This window comes from Cetorhinus maximus, chromosome 1 (genome assembly GCF_964194155.1).
Source record: "Cetorhinus maximus chromosome 1, sCetMax3.hap1.1, whole genome shotgun sequence".
Lineage (NCBI taxonomy): Eukaryota > Metazoa > Chordata > Chondrichthyes > Lamniformes > Cetorhinidae > Cetorhinus > Cetorhinus maximus.
Window position 1 is genome coordinate 172,091,292 of NC_135879.1, and position 27,477 is coordinate 172,118,768.

Here is a 27,477-nt window from a genome sequence, read left to right on the forward strand (position 1 = left end):
TGCCACTAACAGGATGCTGCCATCAGCCAAAAAGACGTTCTGCCTATCACACAAATGATAATGTGGTATATGAATTTCAGTGCCAGTGTGATGCTAGGTATGTGGGTCGTACATCCCAAACACTGGTGGATCGTATCAAACAGCATGTCCCTTTCGCTGTTCGCAACAGGCAAGGTACAGACTGTACCCCACCAGCCCGTGCTTGCAAAACTCAAAACACAGTGTTCAACATTAGGTGTGATTCTGCAATTGGACAACACTTGCTAAATAATCCTCAGTGTGCTCAGAATTATGCTGATAACCAATTTAAGGTTGTCAGTCGAGCTCATAGTGTGGCGCATGTGTGTGTAGTGGAAGCTACACATATTAATACACATGGCCCAGTTCTTTTGCAGACAGTAAGAACACGTACACACATTTTGAGTTTCATGTTTTACATGTTTCAGCTAAACAAAATACGTGACAGCCATTTGCTGACTCATTCCTCAGGACAATGCCTTAACCGATTAGGGTCAAGCTGGCTGGTTTAAGTTTCAAACAATGCTTGACAGTTAGCTTGTGTATTCTCCATGGCAATGCCTCTACCAATCAGAGCCAACCAATCAACACTGTCTTCACATACACTATAAATTGTTGTTTTCCCTTTATATTGGTATTCTTACGAAATGTCCTGATGAGTACAAGATGAAAAGTTTAGAGATAAAAACAAAAAACTGCGGATGCTGGAAATCCAAAACAAAAATAGAAATACCTGGAAAAACTCAGCAGGTCTGGCAGCATCGGCGGAGAAGAGCAAAGTTGACGTTTCGAGTCCTCATGACCCTTTAACAGAACTAAGTAGAAATGGGAAAGGGGTGAAATATAAGCTGGTTTAAGGGGGGTGGGGGGGGTGGGGGGGATGGGGGGGGGGAAGAAGGGGGGGGTGGGTTGTTGGGACAAGCAAGCAGTGATAGGAAGGGATAACCAAAAGATGTCACAGACAAAAGAACAAAGAGGTGTTGAAGGTGGCGATATTATCTAAAAGAATGCTAATTAAGAGTGGAGAGCAGGACAAGCAAGGTAGCTCTAGTGGGAGTGGGGTGAAATAACCGATGGGTGGAATACATTTAAAAATAATGGAAATAGGTGGGAAAAGAAAAATCTATATAAATTATTGGAAAAAACAGAAGGGATGGGGAAGAAACGGAAAGGGGGTAGGGATGGAGGAGGGAGTTTAAGATCTAAAGTTGTTGAACTCAATATTCAGTCCGGAAGGCTGTAAAGTGCCTAGTTGGAAGATGAGGTGCTGTTCCTCCAGTTTGAGTTGAGCTTCACTGGAACAATGCAGCAAGCCAAGGACAGACATGTGGGCAAGAGAGCAGGGTGGAGTGTTAAAATGGCAAGCGACAGGGAGGTCTGGGTAATGCTTGCGGACAGACCGAAGGTGTTCTGCAAAGCGGTCACCCAGTCTGCGTTTGGTCTCTCCAACGTAGAGGAAACCGCATTGGGAGCAACGAATGCAGTAAACTAAGTTGGGGGAAATGCAAGTGAAATGCTGCTTCATTTGAAAGGAGTGTTTGGGCCCTTGGACGGTGAGGAGAGAGGAAGTGAAGGGGCAGGTGTTGCATATTTTGCGTTTGCATGGGGAGGTGCCGTAGGTGGGGGTTGAGGAGAAGGGGGTGATGGAGGAGTGGACCAGGGTGTCACGGAGGGAATGATCCCTACGGAATGCCGCCGGGGTGGGGTGAAGGGAAGATGTGTTTGGTGGTGGCATCATGCTGAGTTTTTCCAGGTATTTCTATTTTTGTTCAGAAAAGTTTAGACATGTCTCTTTTTTCAGCAATACTAAGGATGTCTTACTGCAATTATATAGAGCTTTGGTGAGACCACACCTGGAGTGTTGTATGCAGTTTTGGTCTTTTTACCTAAGGAAAGATATGTTTGCCATAGAGGGAGTGTAATAAAGGTTCACTAAATTAATTCCTGGGATGGAGGGATTATTCCATGAGGAAAGATTAAATTCTCTGGCGTTTAGAAGAATGAGAGGTTGTCTCATTCACAACATATAAATTCATTGAGGGCTCAACAGTGTAGGTTCAGGAAGAATGTTTCCCTTGCCTGGGTGGTTAAGAACCAGGGGACAGAGTCTCTGAATAAGGAGCAGGCCATTTAGGCCTGAGATGAGGAGGAATTTCTTCACTTTGGGGGTGGTGAATCTTTGGAATTCTCTGCCCCAGAGAGCTGTGGAGACTCAGTCATTGAGTACGGTCACGTCTGAAATCGATAGATTTCTACATATTAAAAACATCAAGATACAGGGATAGCGCAGGAAAATGGTGTTGAAGTAGAAGGTCAGCATGATCTCATTGAATGGCAGAGGCCCGAAGGGCTGAATGGCCTACTCCTGCTGCTATTTCTTATGTTCTTATGAATAGGAACAGTTGGTTGAATTCAGAATTAACAACCAACACTGATGGAATATTGGAACTTCAGTGTGAAAAAAGCAAAGAAAATTCTTGAACTTCAATCCAATCTGAAGAACATAAAATATGAGATGCGCAGTGTGGAAGGGCAAATCCAGACGTTAGAAGCAGAGAAAGAGAATTCTAAGAAGTACATTGGGGATCTAATTAGTGAATTGAAAGAGTCTAAGGAGCAGTCATTGACCATGGAAGAAAGATTCCTAAAAGGGCTGAAAGCCCAGATGAAGTTGTTAAGCTTGTATAAGAGCTCCGCAGATAAGTCTGAAACAAAGATAACTGGGCTCACCAGAGTAGATACTGAACTGAATGAAAAGATCAGTAGGCTTGAAAAAGAACTGAAAGTTAAAAGAGTAAACAAACATTTGGCTAAAATTGTGAAACAAGTGGAAATAAAGGTTCCAGTTTTGAAATGTCAATGTCCAGGAAAAACATGGCAGAACCCCTGGAAAAAGAAAACCTGTGTTCCTACTGCGAATGAACGGAGCAAACATTCTCTCTGGAAGGAAAGGACAAGCCCACGTTGTGTGAACAATGACGTTGGGATGTCTCTAAAGAGAAACGCATCTTTAATAAGGAGCACAAAAAGTGAATCAGATGGAGGCACCCAAGTGCCGGAAACACAGAATACTATGATTTCAACTCTAAATCAACAAAGCCTTCCCAAATCAGCTGAGCCTACCACTCCTCCAAATGTGATCAGAATGAGATCTGGAGGTTAAGCCTTCAGGCCATCTGAATTTATAAAGTCAGAGACTTGAGTGGGGAGAAGGGTTAGCATGATTACAATGTAAATATATTTGCATAAAGACTTGGGAGGGGTGTTGTCTAAGGGTGTTCAGCACAACAAGGGTTTATGTGGGACCAGAGAAACAGTACCACCCACATGATAGTGGCCTGCCCAGAAGGGAAAAAACAATTCAGACCAGTGCTCTTATTTACCAGTTTTACTGGTGTTTAATTTTAAAGTGTACAAGACCAGTTCAGACCAGTATTCTTATTTCCTAGTTTTTACGTTTTTTTTCCCTTCTGGGTGAGTACAGTAGTAGTCCACCAGAAGCGTACATGAGGACAAAACCTAGTAAGGTGGAGATGTATATAGTTATGCATTGTTAATAAACACTTAATATTCAAACACACAAGCCTCCAGACCTTTTAGTGAGACACTGAACAAACCCTTACAACAGAGAGGATCTTTGCAGCCGCAACAAAATGAGGGTTTCAATCACAACTGCTTTAGAGTCAGAAGAGCATCCCTGCTCCCCCTGCCTCCACAGGAACGATTTTGAACTTAAGAAAATTAACATAACTCCTGCTTGTTTTTCTATTCTTTCATGAGATGTGGGCATCACTGGCGAGGCAAGCATTTATTGCCCATCCCTAATTGCCCCTGTTCAGAGACCATTTAAGAGTCAAACACATTGCTGTGGGTCTGGAGTCACATGTAGGCCAGGCCAGGTAAGGATGACAGATTTCCTTCCCTGAAGGACATTAGTGAACCAGACAGGTTTTTACAACAATTGGCAATAGTTTCGTGGTCATCATCAGACTTTTAATTCCAGATTTTTATTGAATCCCCAGATTACCTTGGGTCTCTGGAATATCAGTCCAGTGACAATACCACTAAGCCACCACCTCCCCCTTAATGCCATTGAATGTCAAGGGGAGATGGTAAGATGCTCTCTTGTTGGAGATGGTTATTGCCTAGCACTGGTGTGATGCAAATGTTATTTGTTGCTTACCAGCCCAAGCTGTTGCTGCTGATTAGGCCACTGCAACCACCGAATAATGCTGAGCAGACTCTGAGTTGCTCGTGGCACCTCAATATTGGCAAGGGGACCTAAAATTAGATCCCTTATTTACATACGCGAGAGGCCTAAAACCAATTTAAAGCAGTGACCAGTTCTGGCAGAAGGGAAAATCATCATTTGATCATGGGCCAACACTATTCCCCTGTGCCACTCACAAGCTGGCCTCCACAGCCACAGCAGATGATGCCCAATCCAGGAGAAATGTAGGAACATACATATAGCATACACCCCGGGTGCAGTCCATCATCTCCCGAGTTGGTTGAATGCCTAAGAGGCTTAACATCTATTTTAAGGCAATCACCAGGAACACTGCCAAAATCACCAGAACCAACATTAGGTTTGATGTTTTTCATGTATCATTTGGGTGTGGGACGTTTTTAACAGAACACAATACTCTTCTTTCTTACCTCATTGAATTTGCCCGTATGAAGGCCTGAGTCAGAATGGCAACCACACTGCTGCTTCTGTGGTTCAAGGATCATGTGATATTGAAACTTATTCTAAAAATACAAAGAAAGAAATGAAGAATGAGATGTGGGCTATAACACTACTTTAACTTGCGGAGTTGTGTCTGAGTCTGTAACAAATGCTCATTACAGTTTACCAAGGCCAAGTTTTATGGAGGAGGATAGGAGTCGGGGTGAGTGGGATGATGGCTGAAGATTTTGTACTTCCTCTGCTGATATTGAAAATTTATTATAAGTGTCGTCCCTAATGCCTCCATAGTGAAAGGGAAAGAAGAGGAAAAATGCTTCTCGATTAAAAATCATACCTTGGTGATGAATTTTCCCAGCCCATTAGGCAGGAGGGGTGGCACAAGGGAAGGAATGCAATGTCCTCCTGCCGTCATGGCATACTACCAGTTGCAGGCGCCTCATTGGCATTGGCCAATTAAGGACCACTTTCGTACTTGTGATTATTTTGCTAGCATCAGCAGAGCAGAATGCTGTGTAGGGAGACAACCAGGCAAACTCTGATGGTCTTCCAGTGGGTTCCCGGGATGGAGGTGGCACTCCATGGCCCACAGAGGAGCCACCCAGTGGCAACAGTTGCCCCCTTGCCTAACTAGCCAACATGGGTCACGACACATGCCCCTCCTCCCCCCCCAGCCACACCCATCCTCCCAACTCTTACAATCACGGGGACCTGCCTGCCTGGCCCCAGCTTCCCCAAAGATACATACACATCTTTGAGGGCCTCCTCATCCTGGAGCTGTAGCCTCAACAATGGGCACTACTTGCAGTGGCACTGCTGAGGCTGCTCAGATACCGGCTGTCTAATTGGGTTGGCAGGTCTTATGGACGGGCCGCTATCCTTAGTTGGATGGTAGCCTTGGTGGCAGCCTGTTAATTGGTCACTACTAGCAAGATGCTGCCCTGGGTTCCACCACCTCCCAAAGCAGAATTGGCTCCCACTTTTGCTCCTAGCGGTGAGATTTCAGCCTCCATGGAAAAATTCAGCCCTTGGTGTCAGCTCTACATTTTTAAAAAGATTCTAGACACAAATCAAGAGTTGTTCAAAATCATTATCACTATCATTACTGCATTAGTGCTGCATGACTGAGTTCACAACCTTTCATTATCACAGTGGGGTGCCTGTCAGCTGACAGCTTGATTAACAGCGCCTAGAGGTTATAAACTCTTTGAAATGGGACTATGAATATAAACACTTGGTTTTGTAAGGGTTTGAAGGAAGTAAAATGTGGTGAATGGGTTTTTATCAATGAGAGTAATCCATTTTTGAAATAGCGAATTCATCAATAGACACTTAATAACTTTATTTAATCTCAAGCATGGCTCCTGAGATCTGTCCATGATGGACACTGGGTGAAATAAAAACAGGAAGTGCTGGAAAAACTCAGCCGGTCCAGCTGTATCTGGGGAGAAAGAAACAAAGTTTCTATTTTAGACTCATTATGACTCTTCTTCAGAACTGGGTTATGTTCTGAAGAAGAGTCATATGGGATTTGAAATGTTAACTCAATTTCTCTCTCCACAGATGCTGCTAGTCTGGCTGACTTTTTTCAGCACTTCCTGTTTTTATTTCAGATTTCCAGCATCCACAGTATTTTGCTTTTATTTTAGTGGTTATTGGGATACTGGGTGAGTTGGCATGGAGGTGTAAGCACAGTGGGTGGTGGGTGGGGGGCATGGGTTGGCATGAGTTGGCATAGGGGATATAGAGGGCCATGGGGTTGGGTGGAGTACATAGGTTGGCATGTAGGGTATGAGGGGCCATGGGGTGGTTGGACAGGCATGAGGTGGTATGGGTTGGCATGGATGGGGCATGGGGAGAGTGTAGGGGTGAGGGCTTGTGAGGTGGGAGGGCTGTTTTTTGTTTTATTCAATTTTTCATAGCTTTGGCAATGTGTTGGAGCACCAAGGGCTGCCTTGCATCTAGACAGCCACCGCACCCGGCAGCCTCCAAACTCTTTCTGGGGTTGCCTGCCATGACTCCCATTTTTGCCCACACCCTGCCCCCAGACCGAAAATCTGAACTTCCCTGGCACTTTTTCCCGGGTTGAGTTTGTGGTGCTGGGAGTTGTCCCAACTCTGCGCTCTCAACCTGGGATCATAAATTTAGGACACAATATAACTCCAAGCCACATAAGGAGATAATAGGTCAGATGACAAAAAGCTTGGTCAAAGAGGTAGGATTTACGGAATAGCTTGATGGAAGAAAGTGAGGTAGAGAGGCAAAGAGGTGTAGGGAGGGAATTCTGTAGCTTTGGACCTATGTAGCTGAAGGCACGGCCACCAATGATGGCGTGATTAAAATCACGATATCTTGGAGGGTTGTTGAGCTGAAAGAAATTACAGAGATAGGGAGGGGTGAAGACATGGGGGATTTGAAAACAAGGATGAGAATTTTAAACTCAAGGATTTGCTTAACTGAGATACAATATAAGTCAATGAGCACAGGGGTGATAAGTTAACTGAACAGATAAGAGATGTCTTGATCATGTGGGACCTGCAGCTTATCTTTGAAAAATAATTATAAAGCCCAATTCACTTCCTTGCTCAGAATAAATTCAGATCTTCACAGATTAGCAATGAGCCCTGCTATTGCGGTTAATGTCCATTAGGCTTGTTTCTCGAGTATCTCTCAGCCCCAGAGTCTCTACCCTGAAAGGAAAGCAATGTCATGGGAAATACTATCACCTCCATGAACACACCATCCTGGCACGTGCATGCATTGCCATCCCTTCATCGAGACAGAGCAAAATCCTGAAATTTCCTAATCAACAATATTGCCAGAAGGATTCATGGACAAAAGATGACGGCCAACCAACAGCTTCTCACAGCAGCAAGGGATGGATAATAAATATGGTCTTCCCAATGCTGACCACATTCCACCAAAAATATTAAAAATAAGGTTACCCTGGATTTTGATTAATTTTAAATGAAAAATAGTCAAAAGCATACAAGGCAAAGTTTTAACCTAAAAAAAAGGGTAGACCTGGGTTGATGGGAGGAGGGGCTAGTGGGCAGGGTGGTCAAAGCCAGAAAAACATGCTAACTGCCTCCAACTCTTTTATTCCTCATTTGAACTGAGGTTGAAAGGTGAAAAGAGGAAATTTAGAAATTTAATATGCAGCTTTTCAAATGTAATAGCTACTGGTCGGATTTTTAAAATATTCATTCACGGGATGTGGGCTTCGCTGGCTGGGCCAGCATTTATTGCCCATCCCTAGTTGCCCTTGAGAAGGTGGTGGCGAGCTGCCTTCTTGAACCACTGCAGTCCATGTGGTGTAGGTACACCCACAGTGCTGTTAGGAAGGGAGTTCCAGGATTTTGAGCCAGTGTCAGTGAAGGAGCAGTGATATATTTCCAAGTCAGGATGGTGAGTGACTTGGAGGGGAACTTGAAGGTGCTGGTGTTCCCATCTGTCTGCTGCCCTGGTCCTTCTGGATGGTAGTGGTCATGGGTTTGGAAGGTGCTGTCTAAGGGTCGTGGTGAATTCCTGCAGCACATCTTATAGCTGGTACACACTGCTGCTACTGTGCGTTGGTGATGGAGAGAGTGAATGTTTGTGGATGTGGTGCCAATCAAGCGGGCTGCTTTGTCCTGGATGGATCCAGGCAAGTGGGGAGTATTCCATCACACTCCTGACTTGTGCCTTGTAGATGGTGGACAGACACTGGGGAGTCAGGGGGTGAGTTACTCGTCACAGGATTCCCAGCCTCTGATCTGCTCTTGTAGCCACAGTATTTATATGGCTAGTCTAGTTCAGTTTCAGTTTCTGGCCAATCATAACCGCCAGGATGTTGATAGTGACTGATTCAGTGATGGTAATGCCATTAAACATCAAGGGATGATGGTTGGATTCTCTCTTATTGGAGATGGTCATTGCCTGACACTTGTGTGGCGTGAATGTTACTTGTCACTTGTCAGCCCAAGTCTGGATATTGTCCAGGTCTTTCTGCATTTGGACATGGACTGCTTCAGTGTCTGAGGAGTCGCAAATGGTGCTGAACATTGTGTAGTCATCAGCGAACATCCCCATTTCTAACCTTATGATGGAAGGAAGGTCCTTGATGAAGTGACTGAAGATGGTTGGGCCGAAGACACTGTCCTGAGGAACTCCTGCAGTGATGTCCTGGAGCTAAGATGACTGACCTCCAACAATGCCAACCATCTTCCTTTGTGCTAGGTATGACTCCAACCAGTGGAGAGATTTCGCCCTGATTCCCATTGACTCCAGTTTTGCTAGGGCTCCTTGATGCCACATTTGGTCAAATGCTGCCTTGATGTCAAGGACAGTCACTCTCACCTCACCTTGGGAGTTCAGCTCTTTTGTCGATGTTTGAACCAAGGCTGTAATGAGGTCAGGAGCTGAGTGGCCTTGGCGGAACCCAAACTGGGTGTCAGTGAGCAGGTTATTGCTAAGCAAGTGCCGCTTGTTAGCGCAGTTGATGATCCCTTCCATTACTTTATTGATGATCAAGAGTAGACTGATGGGGCGGTAATTGGCCAGGTTGGATTTGTCCTGCTTTTTGTGTGCAGGACGTACTTGGGCAATTTTCCACACTGCCTGGTAGATGCCAGTGTTGTAGCTGTACTGGAGCTGCTTGGCTAGGGGTGCCACAAGTTCTGGAACACAAGTCTTCAGCACTATTGCCGGAATATTGTCAGGACCCATAGCCTTTGCCGTATCCAGTGTCTTCAGCCATTTCTTGATATCACGTGGAGTGAATCGAATTGGCTGAAGACTGGCATCTGTGATGCTGGGGACTTCGGTGAAGGCCGAGATGGATCAATCACTTTGCACTTCTGGCTGAAGATTGTGGCAAATGTTTCAGCGTTATCTTTTGCACTGTCGGGTAACCTGGAAGTTTCCTCAAAGCGAGGACTTAACACCGACCTCCTGGATCCAGGTATCTGCCTGAAGAGCCCTGAACGACCTTACCTGCTACTGTGATTGGTCAGCTCTCAGCCTGACTAGAGGCCCTGTGCTCACATGATAGTATGACTGAAAGTGATATATAACGTGAATTTTTAGATCGTTCTTAACAAAATAAAATTGCATTATTTTACAGTTTCAAGGTAAAATTACTGGATAGTAGGTGCTTGGTGTGATTTTATGACACGCTTGTAACTGTGCTTACTTGACAACTCAGATGTATATTGTTTAAATTTATCACCTCTTTTAAATTGTATACGTAAACTCTTCCTTGTTCTTCTTTCTCAATTCCCATGTACATAGGAGCTCCAACCAGAAGAACATCAGTTAGTGAATCTTTATCGATGTCAACAGCACACACAGTGCTGCCAAAGTATGAACCAATCTGAAAAAAGAAAAAGCAGAAAAAAATGATTGTTTCCCTCACCATGCAGAAATACAACTGACATTTAGTTTATTCAATCATTATACTGCAGTGGCTTTGGGGCCTTTATGTAGCAAAACTATAGCTGATTTAATTATAATACTGAATGGAAAACCAGAGGAAGAAACCAAGCAACAACAACAACAACAACAACGATAGCTTGTATTCATATTTTACCTTTAACATAGGAAAACATCCCAAGGTATTTCATAAAGGCGTGAGAAAAAGATGGATGCTAAGTCAATGATGGAGATATTAAGAAGAGTGACCAAAAGATTTCTCAAAGATGTTTGCTTTAATTATTGTCTTAAAGAAGCAGAGGGTGATGTAGAGGCAGAGGGTTTAGAGAGAGAATTCTAGAGCATGAGCCAAGGCAGCTTCAGGCACAATGGGATAAAGTGATGGAAGATGTATAAGAAACAGAGTTCTAGGGGTAGGGGCATTGTATGGCCAGTGGAGGTTACAGAGATATAACGGGTGATGCTGTGGAGATACCTAAACACAAGAACGAGAACTTTAAATTTGAGGCACTAAGGGTTGAGGCCTAATATAGATCAGGGGTGATGGGTATGTGGAACTTGGTGATTGATAGGATATGGGCAGTAGAATGGCTTAAGAGATGAGTTGATGTTCACAAGGGATGGGCAATAAATATGCCCATAAATAGAGTGGAAACTGGGAGGTTGGAGGTGACAAAGACATAGTTGAGGGCTTCATCAGCAGAAAGGCTGAGGTAAATGTGGAGGGTGGTGATATAATGGGGGTAGAGGTAGATGGTCCTTGTAGCTAATAGGATATGGGAACTCAGCTCAGGATTGAATACAATATCAAGTTGGTAAACAATCTGATTCCTGACCATAACTTGATGTGGCAGAAAGAGCTGCATCTTTGGAACAGTGATGTACAACTAAAATGGATGAAACTGAGGGTGGGCTGGTAGATTAGCGGCCCAACCTTAGTCACTTCCTTACCAGACCTTTAATGCAAGCAATAAGAAGAGAAAACTTAACGTATGATAATGTTATAGATTTATTGCTACTATACGTGTGTAAGCAATAGATACCACAACAGAAAAACCCATAATATAGGAGCAGCTATTAGAGTTATTTCTTGTGAGATGTGCGTAACATTCTACTATCACACAAAGCCAGCGTGGGAATACCATTGGTTACAAGTTTCCCTCCGAATCACAGACCATCCTGATTTGGACACATTTAGCTGTTCCTTCATATCCTGGAATTCCCAACCTAATATCAATGGAGTACCATGAGTACAAAGATTATAGTGGTTGAAGGAGAGGGCCACCACCGTCTCCTCAGGACAATGAGGAATGGGGAATAAGCACAGACATCATTGCCTACACCCCAACAATTTCTTTTCCAAAATTTAGGTGAAGAAGCATAGAGGTTTGAAGAAGCCAATTTAATAAAACTGGAATCCAGCTAACAAAACTGTACTCAATGTTTCCAGACAACATTACCATAGCTATAATCCATATTTAATTGGAAACACCTGTAAAAGTGCCCCACTTCCTGTATCTCTGAATGATTCAGCTTTTCCTGATTATCATGTCAATAATGTACTAAAGGCTCTGATTTCTCATGCATTCTCTAGGCAAAATCAGTGTGACATTTTACTTTAAGGTCATATATAATGTTAGATGATCTCCAGCTCTGAACTAGGAATTGGGAAACAAGTTTTAAATTTATATAATTAACAGAGCACTTGGAACCCTCTTACATCTTTTCTTATGCTGCTCCATAAAATTTGATTAAATAATACCTTATATAGTCATAAAAAAGCTAAACTCATGTTTAACATGATGCAGAAATGCTATCACAACTTGTAAAGGGATAGAGCTGAGCATACTGGTGATGCAGCGATGTTAGGGAAATACCTGTTCTCCTTTCAGAGTCTGTAAAATATTCGTTTTCTGTCCCTTTGAAGTATAAATAATAACTTGTCCAGTATGATTGTACCGAGGTTGCCCAGCAACGTACCACACATCTCCAACAACTGAGACAGAGCTCAGGGAGTAGCCTAAATAGTGGAAATCAATAGGTTGTAAATGAAAATTCAAGCAGAGAGTCAATTTTTCATAAATACTTCAATGCTATGAAAAGTGCATCAGTCCAGTGTGCAAACTCTGCCTGGTTTATTAGGTTTATAGCATGAGCCCCAAATAACTATCATTTGTTTTGTAAGATGCTAAAATAGAAGTGGAAATAAACTGAAACTGTTTTTATTCAAATATACCTGCAGTGGAATTACTATACCTCTATTGGTATCCTCAAGTCTAGAATTTTTAATTGCTGTGATACCCCTTTATGATAAATGGTGGGGACTAATGAATTAGATCTTTTAATCTGGGTTTATTTTACTGAGATTGCACCCATTTACTGCATGGAATTTCAGCTAAGCCCAGAAAAACATTGGTGGGGATGGGAAGTTTGAATTGTTATAATGAGGATCAGCTCAGTCGGCCCATCCCTCCAAAATTAAGGTTCCCTAAAAAAAATCTTGGAGTGAAATTAATCCCCAGATTCTAATGCTAGTCTAAAGGGTCCATGATAAATTCAAATTTGCAACAGTTTGCCAGTTGTCTTCACATCCTTCACTTGGAGAATAGTGTGAAGTAGCAGAAACATTTGCAGACTAATTAACAATCTGACAGGTCGGGATGTGGAAGCTCCTTCCATCTGTACATCAGCTGATAGGAGAGTTTTACAGGTTCCTACAACTCACATAGTGGGTGGGATTTAATGTTGGTGATGAGGTCTCATCTGCTATTCCGAGAACCGTTGGGAGCCACATGCCGCCTTCATTGAGGAAGAACCAAGCACTCATCAGGCACTTAACTGGTCAGTGTCAGACCTTTTTGGACCCTGGGGCAGAAACCCTGCTTCCAGAGAGCTGCCAGCCAATCAGAGGCTAGCAGCTCTCCATTGCCCATCAGCGCCACTGGGAGTAGTAGCAATTACCAGTAATGCACCCACCTGAGACCAGGAATTGACGAAGGACCCAGGCCACAGTTGAGTCAGAACAGCATGGGGATCATGGGGTGGGTCGCTGGATAGTGGGGAGGAGGGGTTCAGATGAAAGGGTAGCCCTTCCTGAGACCAGGTTCCTCGATCAGGCACTGAACACTTTTGAACGAGAGAACCACTCCAGCCACCACCCCCACCCCCCCTCATCCCACCATCCCCACCCACCCCGTCCCACCCCATCCCAGCCCAGGTGCCTGCAAGCATTCATGACAGGGCTTACCTTTTCAGCTCCCCACTTGCTGACTCCCCCACCTGCTGCTTGCTGAATACCAACGGCAGCAGGATGAGACCCTTATGTGAGCATTAATTGCTCATTTAAGGGCCTCAATTATTGTCCGGTGGAAAGGTCGTCCACGAGCCTTCTTGCCACTGACTTGATCAATGGAGGCTGAAAGGTGGCAGGTTCCCCACCATATACCCTCCTCTCCTGATCAAATGACCCCTCCTCACCTCCAAACTCACAGCTGGGGACACTAAATTAGGAGGAGAGTGGGTAGGAGGCAGCACACCCAGACAAGTGGATGTCCACACGAATGCTAACACAGAATTCAGAGCCAGAGCTCAGTTCCCCACTCACCAGGACTATCTGGAGTGGGATTTCAACCCTCCAACTTCTGACTGAAGAGGCGGGGATGCTACCAGTAAGTCAAATATTCGCCTCACACCGACTAACATTTCCCAATGATGATAAACTTTGATTTTTGTAAATAACCTAGGTCAGAAAGTCACATTCATACCAACTAATATTCTTAATTTAGAATGTTGAAATCATGCAGCTGAGGCCACTCTACCATTACTGTCTATAGTTCCAGACTTCAATGTGAATGTGAAAGTTCATGTTGCCATAGCAACTTGGAGTCCCTGAGTGATCTGTAACACAGCACCACTATCTGAAACCACAGCTCATTGATTTTCTTACCTAAATATCCAGCAAGAGGTTCATTACTTTCTTTCGATTTGTCTAAAAATGTCTTATTGTCTGGAATGACTGCAACATTGTTATTTAGCAAAAGGACGGTTCCATTCCAATCATAGGCTCCAACTGCTCCTAGCATGATGTTGTCCTAATGTTTAGAATCAGGAAAATACATAAAAATACGGTGATACAATTTCATACTGGGAAAACATTCCTAAATAACCAGTTTAAAATACCATGCTAGCTGGGTTAACATTTGGAAAGGGATAACAGTAATAAATAATAATTGAAGAGGGAGTTTCCCGATTGATATCCTGGCACTGTTTAATGGAATCCTTCTTCTTCTTTAGCAATTCCTTGGGACTTGCTACCACTCTGATTCAATGGGCTCTCAGATGGCTGGCCAGTCTATTATGCGATCTGCAGAGTCTGCCACATGTGGGGCAGATGGTACTTGAAGGGTCAGGTAGATTCTTAAAAAAAATTCATTCATGGGATGTGGGCGCCGCTGGCTGGGCCAGCATTTATTGCCCTTTCTTAATTGCCCTTGAGAAGGTGGTGGTGAGCTGTCTTCTTGAACCCCTGCTGTCCAGGTGATGTAGGTACACCCACAGTATTGTTAGGGAGGGAGTTCCAGGATTTGGACCCAGCGACAGTGAAGGAACGGTGATATATTTCCAAGTCAGGATGGTGAGTGGTTTGGAGGGGAACTTCCAGGTGTGGTGTTCCCATCTATCTGCTGCCCTTGTCCTAGATGGTAGAAGTCGTGGGTTTGGAAGGTGCTTTCTAAGGAGGCCTGGTGAGTTTCTGCAATGCATCTTGTAGATGGTACACACTGCTGCCACTGTGCGTTGGTGGTGGAGGGAGTGAATGTTTGTGGATGTGGTGCCAATCAAGTGGGCTGCTTTGTCCTGGACAGTGTCAAACTTCTTGAGTATTGTTGGAGCTGCACTCATCCAGGCAAGTGGAAAGTATTCCACCACACACCTGACTTGTGCCTTGTCGATGGTGGACAGGCTTTGGGGAGACAGGAGGTGAGTTACTCACCACAGGATTTCTAGCTTCTGACCTGCTCTTGTAGCCACAGTATTTATCTGGCTGGTCCTGTTCAGTTTCTGGTCAATGGTAATGCCCAGGATGTTGATAGTGGGGGATTCAGTGATGGTAATGCCATTGAATGTCAAGGGGCAATGGTTGGATTCTCTCATGTTGCAGATGGTTATTGCCTGACACTTGTGGGGCACAAATATTACTTGCCACTTGTCAGCCCAAGCCTGGGTATTGTCCAGGTCTTGCTGCATTTGGGCACGGACTGCTTCAGTGTCTGTCACTAATGGTGCTGAATATTCTGCAATCATCAGAGAACATCCCCACTTCTGACCTTATGATGAAAGGAAGGTCATTGATGAAGCAGCTGAAGATGGTTGGGCTTCAGACACTACCCTGAAGAACTCCTGCAATGATGTCCTGGAACTAAGGCAATTGACCTCCATCAAACACAACCATCTTCCCTTGTGTTAGTTATGACTCCAGCCAGTGGAGAGTTTTCCCCCTGATTCCCATTGACTTCAGTTTTGCTGGGGCTCCTTGATGTCACACTCAGTCAAATGCTGCCTTGATGTCAAGGGCAGTCACTCTCACCTCACCTCTGGAGTTCAGCTCTTTTGTCCATATTTGATCCAAGGCTGTAATGAGGTCAGGAGCTGAGTGACCCTGGCAGAATCCAAACTGAGCATCAGTGAGCAGTTTATTGCTAAGCAAGTGCCACTTGATAGCACTGTTGTTGACCAATTCCGTCACTTTACTGATGGAGAGTAGACTGGTGGGGCAGTAATTATCCGGGTAGGTCTTGTCCTGCTTTTCGTGTACAGGCAATTTTCCACATAGCTGAGTAGATGCCAGTGTTGTAGATGTACTGGAACAACTTGGCTAGGGGTGCGGCAAGTTCTGGAGCACAAGTCTTCAGTACTATTGCCGGAAAATTGTCAGGCCCCATAGTCTTTGCAGTATCTAGTGCCTTCAGCCATTTCTTGCTATCACATGGAGCGAATTGAATTGGCTGAAGATTGGCATCTGTGATTTGGGGGCCTCCAGAGGAGGCCGAGATTGGTCATCCACTTGGCACTTTTGGCTGAAGATTGTAGCAAGTGCATCAGCCTTATCTTTATGCGCTGATGTGCTGGGTGTCCCCATCATTGAGAATGGGGTTATTTGTGGAACCTCCTCCTCTAGTGAGCTGTTTAATTGCCCACCAACATTCATGACTGGATGTGGGAGGACTGCAGAGCTTAGATCTGATCTGTAGGCTGTGGAATTGTTTAGATGAGTTTGGAGGTTTGTGCGTTCTCTCCAACGCCTCAACTTTGCCTCTGCGTTTTCCTGACGAAGGATGGAATTTTCCCAGGACTGCACTAAGTGCGGTAGTGGGCAGGTAAAATGGAATCCTACCCATTGATGAAAGTGGCGGGTTTTCACTCTGTATCTTCCTGAGCCCACCTCATGATTTATGCATTCCCGGGAAACACGCTGTTTCCATGGTGGGCGGCTCTCATTCGCTCTTTCACACACACCGTCATTGTTCTCATCCCATCCATGGGACCACTCGCCACCCACACAGGCCAGACATACTTATCATCTGGCCTGGCAGGCATCCTGATACACACTCCCCATCTCTATCCATGCAGGACAAACTGGCTCACAACAGGAGGGAAAGGTCACAGACAGGTGGAGGGATGCCGGAGATCAAAGTTCTGACAGAATTTGAAAACAGAGCCATCCAGCTGGCCGGCGATAACCGGGACCGGTCCTGTGCTAATGGTGAGGTCAGCACTGCTCTACCAAGTGAGGGCCCAGCAGTGCAACATCCATCAGACAACCATGCTGTGAGTGATGTGTCCTCATTCACAGGCCACTGCCATGCATTAATTATCTCCCCTTGCTTTCTCAGGCACATCTGCCAAACAGCCGACAGAGTCCGTGACCCAGGACCTCCAAGCAATCTCCAAAGAAACCTCTGAAGAGGAATCTGAAGGAACCTCCTTGAAGTCCCATCACAGCACTTACTCACACCTTCCACCAGCACAGAGACACACACCTCGGTGGGACCTAGCTTTAGAGTAGCCACGGGATCAAAACCTGCTGAGCACATTGCACTGCCTGATCCATAGCAGGCGGAGGCAGGGTCTTCTCAGGTCCCCAGCACTCGGAGAACTGCTGGAGGCCAGAACGTTGCTGAGTCTGAGTCAGACTTAGTCACAGTTGCTGGAGCTGCAAAGGAACATCAGGAAGGGATGTCCGCTGCACTCCTCAGATTGCAAGGCACAATGGAGGAGTCCGACAACCTTCAGTCTGAGACGATAGCGCCGGCATTGCAATGCACTGAGGTCGACATTGGCAGGATGACAGCCGCCATGGACCTTGGTCCAAGACTTCGCTCCTGCACTGCTGCGCGGGCTCAACTCCATCGCTGATACCATAGTTGGCCTCCAACAGTGTGTACGCGGGAGGGGTGCGGGGCAGCTCGATCTTACTCCAGCTACCTCTTCTGCTTACGGAGTCAGTCAGGGGCCCTCGGGCAGTCATAGGGAGGGGGATCAGCAGGTGCATACTCCGGGGTCATCCATCCAGGTGACTCTGGCAGTGACCAGCCCATCCAAATCCCCTCTTCCTGTGACCCCAGCAGCTCCAGCTTCACAAGCCGAGGAGGGTGCCACTGCCACACATCAGGACCCTGAAACCAGGTTGGGTCCCTCCAAGTCTCAGCGCTGCAGAGGATACCCACCAATGCCATCACAGACAGGGCGTCACTGTCAGCAGGCTGCCTCCTGTACGGATGTCTGGGGAGCACCAAGACGTAGCGGCAGGGTTAGGGAATTTAGGTAAAAGTAATTTCACAGCCTGGCCACGGGTGTTGATCGCTTGTACGTACTGTTCACTATTGTCAATAAACTCCTAAGAATGTCTCCCTGCCTGTGGCTCCTTGTTCTGATGAGCAGTGTTCTTGTCACTCAGATATGAAACCTTTCTGCACAAGATAAAAGGCAGGTGTCTCAGTCCAGGGCCTCTTCCCTGTGCGGCCTTCAGACCATAGTGATGGTCCAGCCTCACATTACTGATGCCTGCACCTCGGCGGTGTTGCTCATTGCTGCCAGAATGTAGTGGGCAGACACCACAGAGTTCTCTCATTCTCTCTGTGTTCTCTCAGCACCTTAAAGGTTGGGCTGGCCCCCATCACAACAGCATCTGTGACCAGCAATGATGTGCACCAGCTCCTGAAGGGCTGAGGTGCTGAAGGCAGACACAGCATCAGATGCATCTAAAGTTTTATGGCTGCGTCTCTGAGATGGCCCTGATCGTGGAGCGCAAGTGAGCTGCCCTTGGCCAGACAGGAGTCAGACATACTCAGAGGCTATGTGAAGATCTACGGAGTGTCCTCACTGCATGTTGTCATCATCCTCCTTTGATCAATCAACTATTTGGGCTTCCACTGCACCTCCATGCCAGGAGCATTCTCAGAGGGTATTGGTGCTGCAAGAAGCCAGACTGGAGTCAAACGTTCACGACTGTGATTTGAGAATCTACGGGGACACCTCACTGGATGTCACCATCATCCTCCACAAATCTGGCAACTACAACAGCCATCCGAGTGCACCTGCCTTGTCTAGCCAGTGCGAGAGCCTCATTCCATTGTCGTCACCACTGAGGACCCCCTCACCCTCATCCCTGGAGTCCTCCTCATCAGAGGAGACTTGCAGCTCCTCCATCTCCTCATCAGCCAGCTCATCTCCCCATTGCAGCGCCAGGTTGTAAAGGGCGCAGCAGATGATGACGATGTGTGACACCCTCTGTGGTCTGTATAGCAGGGCTCCACCAGACCGGCCCAGGCACTGGAATCACATCTTCAGCATCCCGATGGTCTGCTCCACCAAGTTGCGAGCTGCTGCATGTGTCCCATTATAGCGTCGCTCTGCTGCAGCCTAAGGCCACCGCACGGTGTCATCAGCCACGGCCTCTGCAGGTAGCCCTTGTCCCCAAGGAGCTAACCCTGCAGCCTCTGTGCACCCTGGAAGACTGCAGGGATCTGCAAGTGACTCAGGATGCAGGCATCATGTACAATCCCTGGAAGACATGTGCACACCTGCAGGATGTGCTTCGTATGGTCGCACACCAGCTGCACGTTCAGTGAGTGGAAGCCCTTGCAGTTGATGAAGCCAACCGAGTGTAGCGACGGAGACCTGAGCGCCACGAGTGCAGTCAATCACGCCGTGCACCTGCGGGAATCCCGAAATCAGGGCGAATCCAATGTCTCCTGCATCCTGGCTGTCCCAGTAATGGACGAAATGCACAAAGTTGTATGCCATGGAGAAGATGGCATCCGTGACCTCGTGGATGCATTTGTGGGTGGTAGATTGTGAAATCCCACAGGGGTCACCTGTGGATCCCTGAAAGGAGCCACTGGCATAGAAATTGAGCACCACGGTCACTTTCACAGTCACTGGCAGTGGATGCCCTTTATGTCCCCTTGGCGCCAAGTCCTGCAATAAGTGGCAGATGTGAGCCACCAGGTCCCTAGACATGTGCAGTCATCAGCAACACTAGTTCTCAGTCATCTACAGGAATGGCAGGCGGCATCTATAGACCCTGGGTGTCACTAGGTGCCAACCAGCCATGGCTCGCTGTCACTCCTGGGCAGCGTGTGCAGGAGCCCCTGCTGCCCATTCTTCATGAGGTTGCTGCCCTTGCCTTTGCGCAGCCAGGAGCCTCCATTGCTCTCTCCTCTATCTTCTACGGTCTCTGTAGGCCATCAGACATACAGCTAGGTCACCAAGATCCACGATCCTGACATGGTCCTCCTGCAGCATGAAAGAGAGAGAGAGAGAGAGACGTGGTTATCATGGGTGTACTTAGCACCTTTCCTGGTCCTGTGTGACCGCCCCTTAATGCTTCCCGGAGAGTGCTGGTCACCTCTCGGATGGCCAGAGATGAGTGCGCTGCCTGGCTGCCCTGTCAGCCTGCGACGTGGGGAACACTGGCCCAAACCAGGATGCTGAGATTGCAAGGGGCTGTGAGCACCTCCAGCAGTGACTGCTACATGGCCAGCGTTGGCGAGGAAATTGTACAACTTGTGTAATCCAACTGCTCCGCGGTCCAATAAAGTGATGGCCGACTCAAAGTCTGTGCCGGGGGTGGGTGGTGGTGGGGGGGGGCCCTTTGGTGCCTCCACGTTGCTTGTATGAGTGGGCAAGCTAGGAGGCCGACCCCAATCATATCACTGTGGCTGTGCCTGATCTGTCTCAGTTGCAGAGGCATGGTCAGTTTATACAGGTGTCCCTAATGCGTGGCCACTTCCCTCGCTTACCCTGCACCACCCCCCCACCCCCAGATTGCCTGTGCACAGGATGCAGTGCCAGGGATGCACTGGAAACTGTCCCCCCTCAGCAGTCACCTCCGAGGCTGGTTAGCACTTGATCCCAGACACCATGCCCAGCAGTTGCCTCCGGGGCCAGACATCAGTTGCCCCTGCCCCAGTGCCCCTGCCCAGTGCCCCTAAAACCTGTAAACAACAGGCATGCTGTGGAGAATGCTACTACTCACTCACCTCAGTTCCCCCCAAAGTGAAGGCTGCCAAGTGCACGTCGCCTGCGTGCTGTTGTGAAACATGTTGGCATGCTTTCCCGCTGACGTGGACGGATAATACGGCGGGGTTCCAAGAGCCTGGCAGGATGGTCTTTTAATTATATGCCAATGTATTACAATTAGCTCCCCGCTGGCTGATGGCAGGAAATGTGGCCCGCCATCGGCGGGCTTAGCAGATGATTGCAACCTGTCTTCACGCCGTTGTGAAGCAGGTCATGCCATATTTTCCGCGCACACCACCGATCACGCCTGCTGCCAGCGAGCTTGGAAAATGTCGCCTGAAGTCTTTTGATGTGTTTGGTGTCTTCCCAATTGAACCTTTTCCGTTTTGTTCAGTCACAAACCAGGGACTCTCATGAGGCAGCGGGGACGTTTGACCAAATTCCGAGTAGAACAGTTGCTTTTGGAGTCTGGTGCTGGGCAAAGGGACGACATATTCTGCCCAGCCGATCCGGTTTTGTGTGATTAACACCTCGAAGCTGGGCAAGTTGGCTTGGGAGAGAGTGCTGCTGTTGGACCACTTTTCCTGATACTGGATTTGGAGGATCTTGCAAAGGCATCACTGCTGGCACCTCTCCAGTACTTTGAGGTGCCTGATATAGATTGGCCAAGTCTCCCAAGCGTATGGGAGTGCAGGGATCACTGTTGCCTGGTGAAACATAACCTTTGTCTTGGGTTTGAGATCCTGGACCTCAAATACAATTTTCCTCAGCTGGCCGAAGGTTGAACATTGGAGGGCATGATGAATTTTGTTGTCTATGTCTTCCTGTGTTTAGAGGAGGCTCCCAAGATATGAAAAATGCTCCATATTTTCCAGAATCTCTTTGTCAATCCTAATTGACAAGGGAAGGTGTTTTGCTGAGGGAGCTAGTTGGAAGAGGACCTTAGTTTTCGGGGTGTGTAATGAAAGGCTCATCTTCTCATAGGCTTTGGAGGAGGAGTTGAAAATGAGCTGGAGCTCAGTTTCTGAGTGAGCATGCACACAAGCATCATATGCAAACTGGCTCAATGACTGAAGTTGGAGTGATATTGGCTTTGAATTGAAGGCAATGTAGGTTGAACAGTTTTTCATCAGTTTCAAAAATTATCTCCATGCCGATGGGTACTTTGCTGGTGGTGAGGCACAGTATTGCAGTGAGTTGCCATTCTATTTAACACCATTTTGTTTTTGCCTATTAATTTCTACTGATTTATGTTTAAATACAGTTGACCTCTGGCACTAGAATCAAACACACAGGCTTGGAGGAGGCAAGCTGGTTTTAAGCTGCTGTTATATTGCTGTACGAGTGCTACTAACTTTAGATGTATACGTCTCATGGTGGCAACTTCAAAGCTGGATTTGCTAACACTGGCATCCGGGTAACAGTATTTTCTTACTGGGTCATCCTGACCATTGACTTGGTAAATCCAGCAAGTTTACTTCAATGTCTGGTATTACTAACATGACAATACAACAAATGAACAAACAAGAGCTACTTTTGCAAATTTTCAGTCTTGGTGAGGATCTTTGCCCATTTGGAGTACATAAGGCTTAACCCAGCATGTGCTCCACACAATTTTCAATGGATAGAACATTGTGACAAGCTCTCTCTTGAACTCTTGGTGTGAGAGCTTCCCGTCCAGGAGTGAGTGGAGCACAATATATTGAGCAATACTGTGGTTAAACATAGTATGCACTTGAACTTTGTTGGATTGTTATCCCAAGGAATGAATCTATGACATCCAGATGAAACAGCCCATCTTTAACCCTCACTGCAACAGCATGAAAAAGTTCCTAACAACAAAACTTCTTCAACACATGATTCCTCACTTCTTTAGCATGACAGGCAACAAACATTCCCAATTTTTAAATGTCTGAAAAACCTCAGTAACATGGTACCAATTACTCCTGTTATGAGTTGCTCTGCTCAATGCAGCAATGTGGTCTGTTGTACCCAGGAATGAAATGGTTGGTTGTTGCAGTGTGTTCATTAAAATTAAAAATTATCTCATATGCTTAAGCCAAGAATAGAACAAAATCAATGTGGAGGAGATTCTCCATATCTTACCTCTGTATAATGTGTACTGAACCCGACTTGTGACATTTCCATCTCAAAAGAGGCAGCTTGTTGATCACCAGTTGCTGATAAATGAGAAGTGATCATTAGTAAACAAAACTCACTTGTCTCACAGAAACCTAAAGAAAACGTGCATATGAGAGAAAAGCCAAGGAAGGGAGGGGAGTAACTTTACAACTTATTAAAACAAGTCATCTTCCTATCTATATTTTGTTAGCTGATCCCATATGTTGCCCAGAGTAACATGGGTCTGGAGCACAGTTGTGCCATTTAGCCACTATGGTGGAGCTGTGGGTAACCCAGTCTGTCACTTTTAAGGCCACTGCTCAGAGATTCCCTGCGGGGAAGTGGTGTAAGTAGGCATGGTTTGAGGTCACTTTAATGGTTAAGTTAAGTTTCTGTAGATGGGTTGGCTGCTTGTTAGTTCTATTATTCCTGCCCTTAAGGAGAAGCCAGTGTTAGTATGTCAGAAATAACAGGAAGAAATCAGTGGCTTTCATTTTCTGCTTTTGTCTATACCTTTGAAGTATGATGTCAGAAGTATAACATACATGTACCAAATGTATAGCTTGTTTATATATACCATTGGTTCTTGTGTGATATTTTCCATGGTAAGTCAATGGATGGGTTGATGAAGTAGTGGGAATGGGGTCTGGTGGGACGGGGTGAAAAAAGTAAATTTTGTGGTTTTAGTAAGGAAAGGATTTGAAACAAGAAAAACAGCTGAAAAAGAATAAGTTGCAGAACATGGTCTATGCCTGCTATGGGCAGAATCTTGTGCCCTTCCCTGGTGCAAGTTTTGTGGTGGGAACATTTAATCAGGTGGGATGGTGATGTGTGGGATCCCTTTCACCTTCCAGCCTTCATCCTAATTAAATCTGTGGTGGAAAGGCCTGTGGGCGGCCTTCCTGCCCCGCCACCAATTGAGGCCCTTAAGTGGCCAATTAATGGGCCTTATCCCATCGCTGCTAATATTAACCCAGTGGAGGGCAGGGGAATCACCAGGGAACATGACAAGCAGACTGCCTTCCCAGTATCACTCACCTCTGGCCTGGGATGCAATGATGATCCTAGGCTTAGGATGGGTGTCATACCAGCAGCCACCATCTTCCCAGTGGCATTGCCATTTAATTGATTGGTGGCAGCTCTTGGAAGGCAGGACCTCGACCCTCGAGGTCTTTTGCATGTCACTTGGTAATCTTTATTTCACATTGTGTTAAAATATGATATGAATGAAATATGAATGATAGCACCTGCTGGTGCTTCCTGGCTTGCTGTCTATGAGAATTCTTCAATATTATTGGCTGCTTAGCCTGCTTCATGGCATCACTGTTGCTGGATGCCAAAGGTTCACCATAGGTGTTGCCACAATGAAATTAACATAAGGAAAGGTGAAATCCATGCCACAGAGCTTTCTAAATCTTTGTGGGCAGCTTTCTTTGAGATTGGAGGTGAGTATTGTCACTTCGCAGCTCACTACAAAATTCGGGTCAATGTGTTACTCCAAGCCCCTGATAACTTCCCCTCGTCCCCTGATAAGGACTTTGAAAAAAGCTAATGTTGTACAGACCTGTAGCCCTTTTTCAAATTCTGCTTTTTTATAACTAATGAAAAATTAAAATAGAAACAGAATTTTTTATTGCCCATATTATTTTTCTCTTGGATTGCTTTCCATAGTATCCTGGGAATTAGTTGTTAAATCCTGGAGATTCCAAGCCAATCTAGCAGGATTGACAACAGTGTAGTAGTATCAAGTTTTTTGTATTTATAACAACAATCTGAAAAGCCAATGAACGTGACTTGATGGATGGCTGATGTTGGGCTCCTGTTAAATCATCATTCCTCCTCTACAATTTGGAGCAAGCTATATCAGACTCTGGCTTTGAACAACACTTGAAACCTGTGGAGACATTGATTTGTCATGCTGAAACAATGCTAACTCCAGAAGAAAAACAGCATGTCCTACCTTCCAAAGCAAAGATTTGCTCTCCAAGGGCTCCTGCTATTGTCACCAGCGCTTTTTCATCTGATACATTGAAAAAATGTTTATCTTTAGGGAGGCTTGCGATAGACTCTATTTCTTTTAGAAATTTGTCAGCACTCTGATTTCCTCTGTTGTAACTGCCAAGCACCTAAAATATGATGCAGGAATTGATTACAATTAATAAAATCTAACATAGTGATTGAAATGCAGTTCAACACTGCCATTGCTCATATGATGTAATTACTTAATTGTCAGGAACACCAGTATTGCACCAGTATTTTTGATGAGAACAGGACGAGAATTGATACATATAAACTTTAAATCTAGCTAGTAAGTATATTGGCCATGGCATCATGGAATGCTAGGAAAAACCTATGGAATGTCCATACAATCCCTCTCACTATTTCAGCAGATGCTGGGTGAAGGAACTGTGGTAAAAATTGAACTAACCAGCATGACATCATTCAGTCAATGGAAATGAGTGAAGTCCAAAAAAGGAAAGCTGGCCTCCATTAATCTACACCAAATACTGCCAAATGTTCATGTCCAACCCTGAATTAGGAATCCTTCCCTATATTTGTGCTGCAGTCTTTTATATTTTCAAACATTGACCAACTCTGCACCAAACATTATCTGGTGTTCAGAAGTATTAGGATCTAATTTGCTATCAGATTGTTGAAACATACTTTTTTCATTTGATTTGACTAACTGTGGTGCTGCTTTACTTTATTGTGGATATTTGGACCATTAATTAATGCTTCCTATAATATTGTGAAGTATTAAGGTGATCTTTGATCTCTCAAAGAATTGTTCTCTGCTATTGGAAAATACTAGTCTAACGATTAAAGATAATATTATACATTGCTCAGTGCTTTTAGTGAATCGCAGTAGGTTCATAATGGGAGGGAACAAGGTTTATTTCTAATGTCATCTTTCATTCAGAGTCAGTTTTAACTGGGCATATTTTTTAATGTTCTTAATTAAATTGCTGTGTGAAACAGCTCTTAGTCTCGATAAGGAAAATATACAGTAATCATCATTCTGAAACCATAGAGTATGGTGCTAGCAATAGATAGAGCAGCATTGGAGGGTAAAACCAAGGGAAATAATTTAAGAATAAAACATATATTTCCATGATTGACTATAGTAAGCACTCAACATGTTTTTGGATGTGTTGTTCTGTAGCTTTGAATTATCTAACCTCCCAAAGAGTTTACTTTGCAATAACTGGTGTATATGTAGCTATTTTAAGTTAGCTTGAAGACTTGGAAAGCACTCAAAATGGAAGAGGTGAAAGGAAGACAAGAGAGTAAAGAAATCAGAGAAGAAATGGCAGACAACTTGAGATGCAGATTGAAAATATTGAGGATGAGAAATACAGAGTCTGAAGGGGGAAAGGAATGAGGATATTTAAGGCTGGGCTGGGTAGTTGGGTAGTGGAGAATAAGAATCTTAAAGAATAGGCAAGAGAGTGGAATGAGGTGAGATGCTCAAAGGCAAGGTAATAAACATTATTTACAGTCATCATGATTATTACTGTCAGAAACTATTCCTGAAACAGTGCCAACCATTAAGCTCTCAGATTATTATTGTACACATGATTAATATATTGTTATAACATTTCTCTCTGCTCTATTTTAACAGAGATATCAATTACCTGCTTAAAATAAAGGGACTGCATGGAGAAAGCGCAGGCAAAAGGTTCTGTAAATATGCAGCAAATAGAATGCAGGAAATTAAATGCACAAGCATTGAATTTTGCTTCATAAATATGGCCATTTTAGAAGTATGAAATTTATTACACAAATTAAGAAAAAGCCTGGGCCTTCCTTTAAGATGCAATGCTCAGAGAGAGAGAGTTGGCAGACGACAGTCCTGTAGCCCTTCATTCTTCATCTATTTAAATGACTGGATGGGAAATCAGGGAACAAAGGGCTGTTATTTCCGAACCCAAGCTCACTATGAGAGCTACTTCTTATCAGGAGTGTCCAATCAGGAAACCAGCCTATAACATTTCTATGTGCTGAATTTTCCTTGATGGGCCCAGAAGTGGTTGTGAATCCCGCTCCTGACTGACACTGGGGAAGAAATGTGATTTCAATCTGGGCGGCCGATCAAGGGCCCCCCGGGGTGAAAAGCGGCATTTGTTTGGAGAAGCCGGGAGCGTGTCAGGCGATGGGTCCGATGCGGACCCGGCAAGGGATTTAAAATAGGCGGAGGCAGCTCCCTTAAGGCTGTCATGGGACACATCAGGAGTTGTGCTGCCAAAAAATTAAAGCTTGGGATATAGTAATGGCATTTGCACCAGCTGGGCACGCCAGGCAGGAGGGCAACGCAAATGGGAACTCTGCCCCGGGTTCTCTGATGAGTGCCTACGCATTCTGGTCGAGGAAGTAAGTGTCAGGAGTGGAGTCCTAATGCCATGGGATGGTAAGAGGTGGCCTCACCAGGAAGGCATGGACAGAGGTAGCAGCCCAGGTCTGCGGGCATGACATGGTGCGCCGCACCTGGATACAGTGCCGCAAAAGGTTTAACGATCTTCTTCTCTCCACAAGGCTGAATACTGAGTTGGCATGGAACAGTGTATGGATGTGCTAAGGTGTGGCTGTTCATCATGGTGCACAGGGGTATGAGAGTCTGTGTGCCAAATGGCACTGAAACCTGCTCCAGCCAAGGCTGGCAGATCTGCCTGCTTGCCTTGGGTGCATCGAAGGATGTTGTGTGCTAATCTGACGTGCAC

The 27,477-nt window shown here is 45.5% G+C and overlaps 1 protein-coding gene across 1 annotated transcript in view; it reads right to left on the reverse strand.

Moving 5' to 3' along the window:
* The window catches only part of itga1 (integrin, alpha 1), a 322,507-nt gene that overhangs the window by 123,588 nt on the left and 171,442 nt on the right, over positions 1-27,477 (reverse strand). Inside the window, exons 9-14 of the mRNA XM_078550022.1 lie at positions 24,720-24,885; positions 22,745-22,818; positions 14,064-14,208; positions 11,995-12,137; positions 9,915-10,058; positions 4,678-4,770 (exon numbers count right to left, since the gene is read on the reverse strand). Coding sequence (XP_078406148.1) covers positions 4,678-4,770; positions 9,915-10,058; positions 11,995-12,137; positions 14,064-14,208; positions 22,745-22,818; positions 24,720-24,885 — 765 coding nt within the window. The remainder of the gene's footprint in view (positions 1-4,677; positions 4,771-9,914; positions 10,059-11,994; positions 12,138-14,063; positions 14,209-22,744; positions 22,819-24,719; positions 24,886-27,477) is intronic.